Source organism: Camelus ferus, chromosome 4 (assembly GCF_009834535.1).
Source record: "Camelus ferus isolate YT-003-E chromosome 4, BCGSAC_Cfer_1.0, whole genome shotgun sequence".
NCBI lineage: Eukaryota > Metazoa > Chordata > Mammalia > Artiodactyla > Camelidae > Camelus > Camelus ferus.
The window spans coordinates 27,638,835-27,652,833 of NC_045699.1; the positions used below are offsets into that span (position 1 = coordinate 27,638,835).

At 36.9% G+C, this 13,999-nt stretch overlaps 1 protein-coding gene and 1 long non-coding RNA gene across 2 annotated transcripts; one reads left to right on the plus strand and one right to left on the minus strand.

The window, feature by feature from the left end:
• Nucleotides 1-402: 402 nt before the first annotated feature.
• LOC116663116 lies at nt 403-11,392 on the minus strand. Its single transcript, XR_004319168.1, has 3 exons — nt 11,194-11,392; nt 9,352-9,416; nt 403-1,425 (listed from the first exon to the last, which is right to left on the minus strand). It is a non-coding gene; the product is annotated as an uncharacterized LOC116663116 (long non-coding RNA).
• Nucleotides 11,393-11,464: 72 nt separating this feature from the next.
• Nucleotides 11,465-12,967, plus strand: DMAC1 (distal membrane arm assembly complex 1). Its single transcript, XM_006176763.3, has 2 exons — nt 11,465-11,795; nt 12,680-12,967. The coding sequence occupies exons 1-2, from the start codon at nt 11,522-11,524 to the stop codon at nt 12,742-12,744; spliced, it is 339 nt and encodes a 112-aa protein (XP_006176825.2). The 5' UTR covers nt 11,465-11,521; the 3' UTR covers nt 12,745-12,967.
• The last annotated feature ends 1,032 nt before the right edge of the window (nt 12,968-13,999 follow it).

A 13,999-nucleotide genomic window follows, 5' to 3' on the forward strand; every position in this document is an offset into this window, starting at 1 on the left:
AACCAACTTAAGGAGACAGAAATCTTAGTAAAAATGTGAGGCAGCAATGTGTAGTGTGAAAAGCATCGAGCTTTGTTTCAGGGAATCTGCTCTGGACTTTGGTTCCTCTATTTCCTAGCTGTGTGGATTGAGTCTTAACCTCTGATTCTAGGTCTCAGTTTCTTTATTTGTAAAATAGGAATAACATTCGCCACCCAACAACGTTGTTGTGAAGCACAAATGAATGAGCACATTTGAAAGTATTGGAAAACTGAAAAACATCCTAAAAATTATATCATGAGCTCCCAGGCTGCTTATGGCCAGTAAAGAGTAGCATGTAGTCAAGGTACTACAATAAGAACTTTTCTTGCTGCTATAGATTGTCAGGCTGACTTGCCACGGATACCTTATTTATTTAGAAAAGTCACATTTTGTAATTGAATTTCAGTCTTTCTTGCCACTACTTGAACAGAAGCATTATACAGGTAAAAGCTTAGCGGGATCCAGAATTTGATGATTCTAAAACTAGTTGTAAAATTTTCAGAAATCTTTATAGTAAAGGCAATAGGCAAGTATACCCTTGTTAGCCACACACTTAGAATAGCTTTCAGTTACATAATGTTTTTTACGTGTGAGGCAAAGTGCAAAGTGCTGTAAAGATATTTTCTTAGCATAGTATGTGAACAGAAATCCCAAATTCCAGTTAGAAGAAGATGCCACATGACATGGACTACATCAGAGTTCTCAAGTCTGAAGATCTGGATTCAAGTCTAGTCCCTTAAACTAAATAAACATGGTTTCTTATCTTTTTTTTTTTTTTTTTTAATGGGACCAGTGTTAGTCTCTGCCACAAAGGCTGTCGTGAGGATTGAATTTACTGATTAATGTAGAGCATATGCAGAGTGTCTGGTTCAATTTTTAGAATCAGGATTTTTTAAATCTCTTCCACCTAACAGCAAATTACTTTGAGCAAACTACCTAACCCCAGACCTTAATTTCCTTACCTGTAAAATGGGGATGATAATATTTTTGGCACTGTACTATTGTATTACATTAGATAATGTACATCTGGAAAACATCACAGATATTTTCATTCATGTAACCACCTCATCCTCTTTCTTTTCTGCCACTTTACTCTTCATACTAACCACAGCAAACTATCAGGATATGCTTTTTGGAAGGAAATTCTGGAACAAATTAAAATTCCAAGAAAACTGTGCATTTTATCACCAGGAGTAGTTATCTCCCTTGGGCTATGTATGCTTCACATCAACAGCAGCCACAGAGCCACCTAACCTGACAGAACAATGCTGTGTGGATTAGTGTCAGCAAACCTTGAGATGCAGTGGGCTGCAGGACACCTGGGGCCCATCTCCTCTTCTGCTGATTCTCTGGACAGTAAAGAACAGCATTCCCAGATGTTCAACCATGCAATATCCACCAGACCTAAAAAAGATTACAAGAGGGATCAATATGAGTTCCTTTCTCATGACAGTAATAAGGAGCAAGGGAGTAGAGAGGCATCCTGTTGAAGTGAATAAGTGTTATGGGAAGATTTGAAATAATTAAATCATTTTTTGCTCACAGCTCTAAAGGTCTGAGCTCACTGACGTGCACCTTAACAGCTTTTCCTTCTCAGCTATGTATATACATCAGACCTTTTAAGTTAAGAAGATTCAAGACACTGTGAAGTGTTATTTCTTGAAGAGAAGCTACGCTATTTATTCCTCATCTAATCAATACTAGTATCCAGACCTAAGGAAATATACTTCTTAAGAGCTCATATAGAACTCCTTGAATTCGATGAATGTAAACATTAGTATTAGGCTGTAAGAGTGGTTGATATAAGAACAGAATTTACTTAAACATCATTTTGAATGACATTTTCATTTTTGATTTATTTTAGGTTCTGAGTGAATGAGATACTGCAAGGACTCAATGTCGGTAGACTGAAACAGTATGGACATCCAGAGTGTATACTAGCTGCCATTTTATACTACATCAACATCCTAGATAAATATATATATACACACATATACATACACGCAATCAGAAGCTGAGGAATCAGTAGTAAACTACTGTAATAAGTTTTAGAAAATCCCATTTTAAATCATTTTAAAGCCTATTTTTCAGGTTCTAATTATATAAACTGTCTGTTAATATCAATACAGCCATACGAATAATGTATGTACCACCACTATTTAACTGCAAACCATGTTACCGAGTTTACTTATTATATCTCTTAACCCTGCCCTAAGACAATGAAGTCATTGATATTTACATATTACTCAGCAGTCCACATGGTAGGCTTCTTTTAAGGTTCAACTTAAAGCATTCTTCCCCTTAGATTTAACTCATATGCCTCTATCTAATTAGAGATCTTCTTTTCCTATATTCTCACTAAATCTTCTTACTACCTCTAATATAACATTTGTCACAGCCTATAGGTATTAGATTTATGTTTATCCAGAAAAAATCCTTAAAGTCTAGAAGGCAGCTCTATCCTGCTCATCTCTGTGTAAGCTGCCCCCTCTACTTCTCTCCACTAGGAGTTTCCACCTAGCTGGTATTTAATGATTTTTTTAAATGATTTTTAAAAAAAATGTCACTGGTCATCTCATTTATATTCTAAGTATGGAGCTATTCATTTTGACCATTAAAATAAGACAATTACATAGCCTACCCTCACCCTTTATATAACTTTGTGGTTATCTACTAGGAACACATGCAACCAGATTTTTTTTTTTTTTTTTTTTTTTGCACTTTTCTCTCAGCTACATGGGACATCCTCTCCTGCAGTTCTTAGGGTGATACTTTCTCTCCATGCTGTCTGTGGTAAGTGGCAAGCAGTGCTTTTCCCTAGTGAGAAAGTAGTCAATAGGCTGTATTTTACTGTGACAGCTGGGCCATTTGACTTGAGTCTTATTACACTTGATGGCTACCTTTAGGGAATGTCTTTTTCAATTGTTTATTTTCCAAGCCTCTTGTCAGTTCAAACTACAGAAAACAAAAGGGGAACCCACATTTTACTAACATGAACTCATAACATGGAAAGCACTTTATCTAACATGGGCCCAAAAAGATATTTCAGTCTAATGAAATATACAGATATTTACCAGATATCACTAACAATATGAGAATGATACAAAAATTAATAAATTCTAACAGTTCACTTAAGGGTGTTATATTTAAGAAATAACAAGCATATAGATATAAAAATTTGTAATTATTTGAATTACTTAAAACAGAAGACTCCCCCTACCCCTAAAATGCTAAAAATATCCAATTTGGGCAAGGTTTCAATAATGGGCACTCTTTTTAGTAAGGTACTTAGGCTGTACCTGTCAAGCCATTTACTGAGTTTTTCAGTGGGGGAACTACTGATATTCAGCAAAGCAATCTTTATTGTATAGGACTATAGTAAGCATTACTAGACACTTAGTATCCCTGGCCCCTAGACATTATCATTATGACAAACAAAAACGCCTCTTATTATTTCCAAATGCCCTCTAGGACAACACCCCTCAGTTGTAAACCAAGTATATCAGTCAAAATAGGTTAAGTTATGCTACAGAAACAAACAACCTCAAACTTCAGGGACATAATATAACAAAAGTTTATTTCTCTTACTCTACAGATACAAAACAGGTCAAGAGGCATACTGTGCTCATTACAACAACCGAGGATCAAGGCTAACGAGGCTCCACTGCAATGTGTACACACATAATCACTGTAGCAGCACTGATCACACTAACGTGTTTTAGAAAGAAGAGACAGCGGAGTGAGGGCATCATTACAGCGGCAGATATCAGAATGAGTCAGCAAAGCATAATTTTTGAAGGTGAAGGGCGCACCTTGAAATGTAAAACCTAATCCCTAGGTTTCATAGACCTAGTTTTGCTCCTTGCAGAAGAGAAGTTAAAGTTAAATAAGGAAACCCATCAAGAATTAATGTATGCAGGAAGCACACTCTCTGTGGCAGTGAAGAAGAAAAAAGACTTGATTAAAAAAAAAATCAAAAACCCCAAAGCTGCCTATTCCACTCACTGAGGAGAAAAGCAGGCTACATGAACGCACATAAGACTCTCTGAACCATGGGGATAATCCCAACTGGCCTGGAATTCAGTTCTGGCTCTGTTCTGATGTAAACCTACTCTTAATGGCTGGGGAAACTCACCTTAGGGAGCTAAGTCAGGATATTCAAAGATACACTAAGGAAAAAGAAAAAAAAAAAAAAAAGGAAGAAATAAGAACAAAATAAATGGTAAATTCACAATAACATTCAGAAAAATATTGTCACGGAGCATGTAAAACTCATGACCAAATATTTCTCCCTGAATTTAAGAAGCAATCAACTCTATGAAAGAACTGCTCAAAGCAAGAACTTACAGACAAAATGATTATACAGCAGGAGAAGATAAAATATGAATTGACACAGCTCAAGAAAAGCAGTGGGACAAAAAAATATAACCATCAAATTTATAAGGACAAGGTAGAGAAATAGAAGGGAGAACAGACACTATAAAGACATTAAAGAGAAAAGTTAAAAAAAGTAAGAAAACAAATGAAAAGGATTTGTAAAAAAATTAAAGGAAATGAAATAGGAATATAATTGGAATTTTTTAAGAAAAAAGAAAAAATAGAACAACTATTTAAAGGGCAGGTCCATTCTGGCAACAGTACAGCAGGAAGAAGGCCTGTTGAGTCCACACCAGGCCCCCAGGGCACAGGGGAGGGATCACAGCATGTCACACTGCACCGCTCTTCTCCTACATGTGTCAGTGCTGCAGCCATGGCTCTCTGGCCATTGCCCATCCCAGGGTCTATGAAAGCAATGAAGATTCCCTCCAACATACTCGTCAACAAAGTAAAAGAAAAGATAGTTAGCTGCAGGGAAATAGGGAAAGGCTATTTCTTGTCACAAAAAGGCAGGCATATATCTTTCTGAATCCATGAGCTGACATGGTCTGAACAGGCCCATTTATCACTGGAACTGCAAATGGATCATTGAACAAAGCAGCTACTGTTCATTCTGGAGAGGTGGAAAAAGAAAAGCATCTGAAAGTATGAAAGTTCAACAGAATATGGTCAAGGATGTTGCTCCTCATCTTAGGCATCTCCAACCCTCTGCTGTGGAATTTAAAAGCCCAGATCCTTTTCTCTTCTAGAAATGGAAGCCTACCACAGAGACACAGCAGCAGAAATTTAGGGGAGTCTTTCATGGGATTTATTTCTTAATTCAGCAACAGAGTAAGTCAGCAGAGCCATGCATTAGAAACAAAGCTCCAAAAGATGATCAAATACTTATAAATGAGCAGATAACCAAACTGTATATCTAAAAAGGTACATGGAAAAAATTAAAAAATTAAGGCACATATGAAGTTCTTTGAGGCTAAGAATAAAAACAAACAAAAACCCAGGGAAAGCAAATAAACAATGAAAAGCTGGAAATACCAGTCTTCAAAAAGCCCCCCCAAAAAATAAGGAGCCAAAGGTAGATGCTGATTTACCCCAAAAAATGAGTTATGGAGCTTATCACATTTAAAAACTTTCAACTCATCAATCTGGCAGAAATTTGCAGCAAATATAGGGAAAGCCAAGGACATACCAAAACCCAGTCTTCCCCTCTTTAATTTTGTATCTCTAAAATTTCTTCTTAGAGGAATATTCTTCTTGAGAATGTTTTGAAAGGACTTACAATTAAGTAAAATAGAAGAGCATGTTAGAGGAAGGAAGGAGGAGAAATAACATAGTTGCACACCAATAACAACAACAACAACAACAACAACCACATACAGAAAATGGCCAGCCAGGGATACTCCCCAGAAGTACATAACCTGTCAGTACTTCAGGAGAAAAGGCAGATCCACATCTTAGGAAACTGTGAAATATGCAGCATATCTGATTTTTTGACTCAAGCTAAGGATTTCAGACTTGGTAGACACTAAACTCTTAGAGGTTCAGTTTATCCTACTAGAAACCAAATGGCTACTGGGAACTCTTTTGCAAGAAACAATTATTTTTAAGGTTATAAATATATTAAAAATGTTTTATGTAATCATCTATAGTGTCATAAAAGATAGTTCAATATCAAATTTTAATATAAAAGCCTCAGGTTCTCTGTATTCATTTTATTATGAAATTTTATTCAGTCATATGAAGCATGTAAATTTCATACCTTTCTAGATAAAACTACACATAACACACTCTGAGCTACTTTAACATAAAGATAACATAAGACTAATAGAACTCTTTAAACTTCTATTTATGAGGAAAGAAACAAATGATTAGTTTTGCTCTTTTCTTAATTGTCAGTTTACATAATTAATCAAGGTGCTTTTGTAATTTAACTTTTTTGTTGCACAGTGCATTATTCTAAAATATGCAATGACTTATCCTTTTGTCTTTAATTATGAATGAGTGGAAGTAATGCTAGTTGGCCGTATTAGTTTATAAGAAAACAGTAAGTGTACTTTAAACAAGATACAATTCAGATAAACATTCTTGGAAAAAAGATAAGAATATCTATCTATCTACAGTTGTTTATGCCTGGGAAACTAAGCTAGGATAGTCCACAAATATGTATATATCTAGTAAAGATGTCATTGGACTTCAACAACTTTAAGAAGAAAAGAAGGATGAAAGGAAGGTGGGAAGGAAAAAGGAAAAAGAAAAAAGAAAATCATTTTGGCATCTAAGCAAAAAAAATCTAGTCACTTAAATCAGAGAATAAATTGGCCTGGCCTCAGTATTCTCTACAGCAATATTAAAAGTCAGAAAATAGTGGAGTAATACAAAATCCTTAAAAGAAAATGCTATCCCAAGTGGTTATACTTTGCTGCCTTAGCCTAGGTTCTTCAGAGTGCAGAGTCTGGAACAAAGGTTTAATCGAGTGCATTTTTTAGCTTCCTGTGGCTGCTATAACAAATTGTCACAAACTTGGTGGCTTAAGACAACAGAAATTTATTCTCTCACAGTGTGAAGGCCAGAGCCTAAAATCAGTATCACTGAACTGTAATGAAGGTACTGGCAGGGTTGTGTTCCCTCCAGAGGCTCTAGGGGAGAATTTTTCCCTTGCCTCTTCCAGTGAGTTTGGGAGGCTGCCAGCATTCCTTGACTTATGGCTACATCACTCCAATTTCTGCTTCTGTGGTCATACTGCCTTCTCTTTTATGAGTAATCTGCATGTTACTCATAAGGACACTTGTGATTGCACTTAGGGCCTGCCCAGGTAATCCAAGCATAACTACTCCATTTTAAGATCTCTAATTAATCATAGCTAAAAAGATTTTTTTGTTTGTTTTTCTATAAAAGGTAGCATTTACAGGTTCCACATAGATTATAAAGAAATTAAAGGAATTGTAAGAGACTACTTTTCTCAATTTAATGCAAATAAACTTGAAAACTGAGTTGAAGTAGTTAATATGTAAGCAATATATAATTTACCAGAACTATTTACAGCAAAATACGTAAAATTTCCAAAATACAAATAGAGAAAAATGTCAGAGAACATCCCTCTCCACTTTCCCTCCATCTGCCAAAATAATAAAGTGCCTGGATTAGACAATTTGACAGAGAAATTCTAACAAAACTTTTAAAAAGCAGGTTAATTCCAAAGATACTTTTAACTATTCTAGAGTGCATAAAAAGAAGGAAATTTCTCCAAATTTTTTTTTTCAAAAAAAAATTTTTTTTTTTTTTTTGGTGGGGGTAGGTAGGTAATTAGGTTTATTTATTTTCTTTAATGGCAGTGCTGGGGATTGAACCCAGGACCTCATGCATGCTAGGTGCACACTCTACCACTGAGCTATACCCTTCCCCTCCAAATTCTTTTTATGAAGTGGGCATAAAAGTGATCCCTAAAATCAACAAGGATCTCACACACACACACGCAAAAACTATCAACCACATCTCAAAGGTTCAACAGAAGGCACTGCTAATTAGGATACATGGAAATCAATAGCTTTAGAGTCAAACAACAGCCAGTTAGAAGACAGGACAGAAGGAAAAATCCCTTATTTTCAATAAGAACACAAAAGATCAAAATATGTGAGAGAAAGTGTGTGAGATCATTATGAAAAAGACTTTAAAATGATGCAGTGGAACACAGAATAAGCAATGAACAAAGAAAAAGCATTCCATGACCTTAGATAGGATGACTCAATACCATAAAGATGTCAATTCTCCCTAAATTAACTACAATTTTCACACTAGTCTAATAAAGATGTCAGTATCATTTTGTCAGAATAATCAAGCTGAGTCAAAAGTTCACGTGGGAAAACAAACAAGTAAAAATAGTGAAGAGAAGTTTGCAACAGAAGAGTAATACAGAGGGCTCAGTTTCCAAGTATTAATCCATTACAGAGCTTCAGTAATTACCGTGGTGTGACACTACCACATGGATAAAGAGACAAATCATGGAACAGAATATAAAGTCTAGAAAGAGAGATACATTTATACATAGTATTTTAGAAAAGGTGGCATTTCAAATAGGTGGGGAACAGGTGGCTTATTTAATAAAGCGTGTTTAGGAAAATGGACCAGAGAAAAGAAAAGGAAAAGAAAAAGAAAATCTGACTCTATTCCTGATAACTAGAAATAGGAAAAATTCCAAATGTATTTAACTTTTAATTGTTAAAAAAAGATTAAAGTACCAGGGAAAGCCATAGAGGCCTTTCTATGCATGACGTGAAGCTCAAAGGCAATAAAATTAAAGACTGATAAACTCAATTATATGTTTCAAAAAACGCACATGGTTTAAAATACAATAAGCAAATTCAAAAGGCAATTATCAAATTGGGAGAAAAATGAGAATCAATATCACAGGCAAAATGTTAATCTCACTAATTATAAAGAGTTCCTAGAAATCAATGAGAAAAAGAAAATCCAATGAAAAAAATGGGCAAAAGTATTGACAGTTCACAGAAAGAAAACTTGAATTGTCCTTCAATATACATAAAGAAGCTCACTCATAATAAGAAGAATAAAACCATTAAACCATTAAACCATTTTCACCTATCAGATTGGCCGAGACAGTTCAATAATTCACTATTTGGGGGAATTGGGAGAGGAAACAGGTCTTCTCCTATTTGTTGGTGAGAATTAAATGGGTATGACTTCTGTGAAGAGCAATTTGATAATGTCCACCAAGTGTATAAATACAATATCTTTTTAGAAATATATTTTAAGATATACACATATATTTGTGATATTATGCACACACAAGGGTATTTACTGTGACACTATTTGTAATAGCAAAAGAATGGAAGCAGCCTAAATGCCTATTAACGTCCATCAATATATGAGTATAGTACATCCATGCAATGGAATCATATAAAGCCATACAAAAGAATGAAGAAGCTCTTTACTCACTGACTGATATGGAATGATCTCCAAAATTATCGGTGGAAAGAGCACACAGGGGCACACAGACATCTCTGAAAAGACACACAGGAAACTGGTAAGACTGGCTGTGTTGATGAAGGGGAAATGGGCGGCTGAGAGACTGAAGTGTGAAGGATACTTTTCAGTAAGTATCTTTTTATGCCTTTTGCATTTTTAGTCTTGTGAATCATAACTGCCAAAGTGAACTACAGAGATATTAGTGAAAGAAATCAATACAATAGAGAAAATGAGGTAAAGTTAGCTTTCAACCTTTTCCTCCTGTCTTTCCCCCAAGATGTGCAATTCTTCCTCCAATTAGTTTTGCTTGCTTCCATTGGCTTCTACCCTTATCCCCAGACCTTACTGTTTCATTTATCTTAAGAGGTTTCTTAACATTTCCAACATTTTTCCATCAAAGTTATTATTAGTACATCTCAATTTCATCTTGCACTATGTGCAGTTCTAGAACATGGACTCCACAGAAGCCACTGTGAGTTTTGAGAGACACCAAAATAACAAAAAAGCCTAAAAATCATTCCCTTGAGGCAATCGTAAGAGAACAAACGCATCTTTTGGAAGGTACTCTTAAAAAAAAGTGCTTAAAATAAAATCTTGCCTGTTATTTGCAAAATGTGTTATTGCCCATTCTAATAGTATTTGTTTGGAGAATTAAAGATGTCCTTCCCTAGCATTCTTAACTGTTATAAGCATACTAAAGAACATAAGCTTTTAGATAAAAGGAGGCCATTCTCCATGCCATATGGCCATCTCATAATGACAGAGCCAGGTAAGAACCCGGAGTTCCCAAGCCTTTGTCCTTTTACTATACAATACATGGAGATAGACAAGTAAATATTTATGTGTGTGTATATATACATATTTTGTTACACCTATATATGTAACAAAATAGGATCTTTGAAATTAAGCAGCAGGCCAACCCAGTATTCTCATATTATTTTCCCCTATGTATATTTATTTTTGTCTTTTTTTAACCTTTCCCAAAATCACATCCCATTTTAGAAAGTTGAATAGTGAATTTCTTCTTTTATCATGTTATTAAAACCATTCTAAAGGAGAAACGTTCAAATCTGAAATTGACCCTGCTTTCACCCATCTGCTCAAACAGAAATAACTTCTGAACTCTAAATGCTTTTCTTTCTTACCAACAATCCTCTGAAAACAACCTAACACAAGAAATATATGCCCAACCCTCCCCAAAGGAAAGGTAGGATGTGGGAGTGGATGATATAGAAACTGAATTGCACAGAAGCAATAAGAATCAAAACTCCATGCTTTAAGGAATGGTAAGAATGTAAACCTGCAAGAATAGACCCCATATTAAACTCCTCAAATCCATCAGCCTGATTTTGAGTTGAATTTTCTCCAAGGCTCTCAAAGCAGAAACAACACGTGTAAGTATGACAAAATTGAGTTTATGACATTAAGAAAAATGCTAAAGAAAAAGGGAAACTATGTATTCAGGTAACTCAAACCTATTTTTAATACCTGTCTTATATTTGTGTTGTCCCTTCACATTATGTACAGGTAGCGTTTGAAAAATTCGATTCTGTATTCACACAGACATTGGTTTCAACTATGGCTAAATCACCTAACCAGTTTTGTCATATACTGGGAAACATACCGTGTTGGGTTGGTAATATTAAATGGCATGACACTGATAATCGCTTAGCAAAGTGTCTAGTACATAGCTAAGCACAAACATAAAAACTAAAAACCAACAAAAACAAACAAACAAAAAAACCCTTGGAACTCTTTTTTGAGTCACACATCTCCACACAGGTGTGTGTGGTGACATGTCCGAGGTCTCACCTTTCGTGTCAGACAGGACATTTAGAAAGCCAGGCTTTTCCTCTAAGGAGACTGAAAGTTGAGGCAATTAGGGAATTCGCTAAGTCAGTATCCTTAAAAGGACTAGGTGGGGGAAAGCGGCCTCCGGCACGGACAAAGTTTTCACCACAGAAAACCGCCACCACAGACCCTCTCGACCTTTCTCTCGTCTCGGGCAGGCACGAACTACACTTCCCAGCAGCCCTTAGGCTGCTTCCGGTGCAGCGCGCGCCAGCGCCCCGTTTTACGGCCGCATCTTTTACGTCAGTTCGATCCGTAAGCTCCTACGGCTGAAACCGAGTTCCTCGATATGGGTTCCTTCGTTTCCCAGCCTTTGGATTCCGCCAAGGTCGCTGCACCGCCTGAGGCTGCCTCCTCCGCCAAGCCCGCTCCCATCTCTGCACCCGGAGTGGCGACCTCTCCAGCGCAATCCCCTCTATTTAATAATTGCTGGAGCTGTCGCGTGCTCTCCGGGTCGGGGCTGATAGGGGCGGGCGGGTACGTGTACTGGGTGGCGCGGAAGCCCATGAAGCTGGGATACGCCCCCGGTCCAGGGACTATTGCACAGATGGTCTTCGGCATCAGTGAGAGTCGGGGCACTACTGTTGGGCTAGGGGAGAGGGAGATGAGGGGCGCGGCCACGTGGGTGGGGGAAGGGCGCTCGGTTTGGTCATGTGGCGGGAGGCAATTTCCCCTCCCCCCGCCCTCTCCCCAGTAAGACACAGGGCGGGGAGAAATTGTTGGAACGCTTTTCTTCTTTTTTTATTTTTTCCCTTTAAATCACAGTATTTTTTGAGAATTCTTAACTAGCCTCAATCTTCTTAAGAGCTATTAAAGATAGGTATGAGTATAGCAGTCCCATTTTCCTGTTGAATAAATCGAGGCAAAGAGAAGAAATACCATGTCCAAGGTCAGACATCCAGGATAAGACACAGCTAGCTTTTGATCCCAGGTTTATGTGTCACCAAAACCTGTGCTGCTTTAGATTGTGGAGAAAGCCTAATTGAGAGCACTTGACCTTGGTTTAAGAATTTGGCTTTGAAGGCATGTTGTAGAGATTTGTTCAAAGCCCCCACACTAGGTCTACCACTGGGTGCTGTGGCTACAGACTTTATTTGTACCATTACTAAGTTATTATCAAAATGTCTTCCAGTAAAATGTAGTGATTCTTTTAGCTCTTGAGACCAGTTGAGTGAATAGAATTTTAGGTTTTCAGACCTCTTACCTTCTTAACTAGATTGCTCAGATCAATTCCCTTTTAGTGCCTTTCTTGCTTTGGAGAATTAACAGGATTTTTTTTTTCTTCTCAACTTTCTTTTTCTGAGCTTCACTCTTCTATAAGAAAGTTATAATGGTGATTGAATCTTCAAGGAGTATTGTGATAGTTATATAAGATGACATATGTGAAAGCACCTGGTAAACTGAAGTGCAGCATAACACATAAAGTACTGTTTTTTTTCCCCCCTAGGCATGGCTTGTTGGGGTGTAGTCATACTCTCAGACCCCAAAGGGAAGGCTTTCCGTGCTGGTTGAAAGTACCACCAGTGAATTTGTCATCTCTCCGTGTCCCCATGACATAGAGCAAACATAGAGCATATGGATATTCTGGACAGAAACATGGACATTGACAGACTTCAGTCCTGCGGATACTACAAGACTGAAAAGACAAACATGGATTGATTGTCATTCATTGGTAGTGATTGCTTGTGGCCTTCTTTGCAGATTCCACAGGGATCAATAAATCCCTCAGAGAAGAGAAGACTTTCTATGTCTTATCTGGGGAAGGAGAGTATACTTTAAAAAAAAAAGGAAATGATAAACCAAATAGGAATGTGAGCTAAACTTATTTTAAATAGTTCTTTTACCCTCTCCCATAATTGGGTCAACACCTACTATCAACCTAATCCTGGATAAGCATCATGCAATAAGCTGAAGTACAATTCAGTTATGTGATGTTAGTGCATATAGAAGTTTTAAGTTAGCAGGGACCAGAGAGGACCCAAAGCAGGGTACTTCCTTAAAGGCCCATGACACATGATCATCAACTAAAATACCAATGAAGACAAGTTATTACCTACTTAAAAGGCAGGCCATTCTATTGATGGACAGCTATAGTCCTGAAATTTTCTTAGGTTAAACCCAAATTACATAAATCTAACTTGATGGTCTTGGCTTGACTTACTGAATACATAGAATAACACTTAAATACTGTAATATAATTTTAATGTCTTTTCCAGAATTTGTACTATTGTGAATATTTAACCAAATAAGAGTTTTTCCATATAAACTTGCCCACACATCAGCTATATTGCCCAACTATGTTTGGTTCTTCCCAACTTGGAATCACTTAACCAGATGTGAGCAAGGTATTGTTCCATCATGTCTATAGGCAGTTGGGAATAATGCCCCTCCCTTCCAAAAACAGGTTACTTAGAGTTTGTAGTTAAAAATTTTGTTTTCCTTTTGAAGTGTGTTCTAAAATTTACTTTGATTTCTGCCAAAGCTATGTCAGAGACCCAAGGTTTCTTTTTAAGGATGAGTCTTCAGAGGGAAAAAGAGACATGGCCTTAGTCCTGCAAGCAGGAAGTGCACTTAGTGCCCCTATTATCTTCTCATTTCTTGGGGATGAAGTGGGGAGAGCAGGATTAACAGGCTCAAGAGTCAGTGGATTATTACTCAGTAACTCAAGAATACCAGCTTAATTACGATTTATCAACTTTAGAACCTCTTTACAGCAGTGGAAATGAGAGTTTATAAAGGCTCATAATTACCTTTAGCAAAGAAGAGA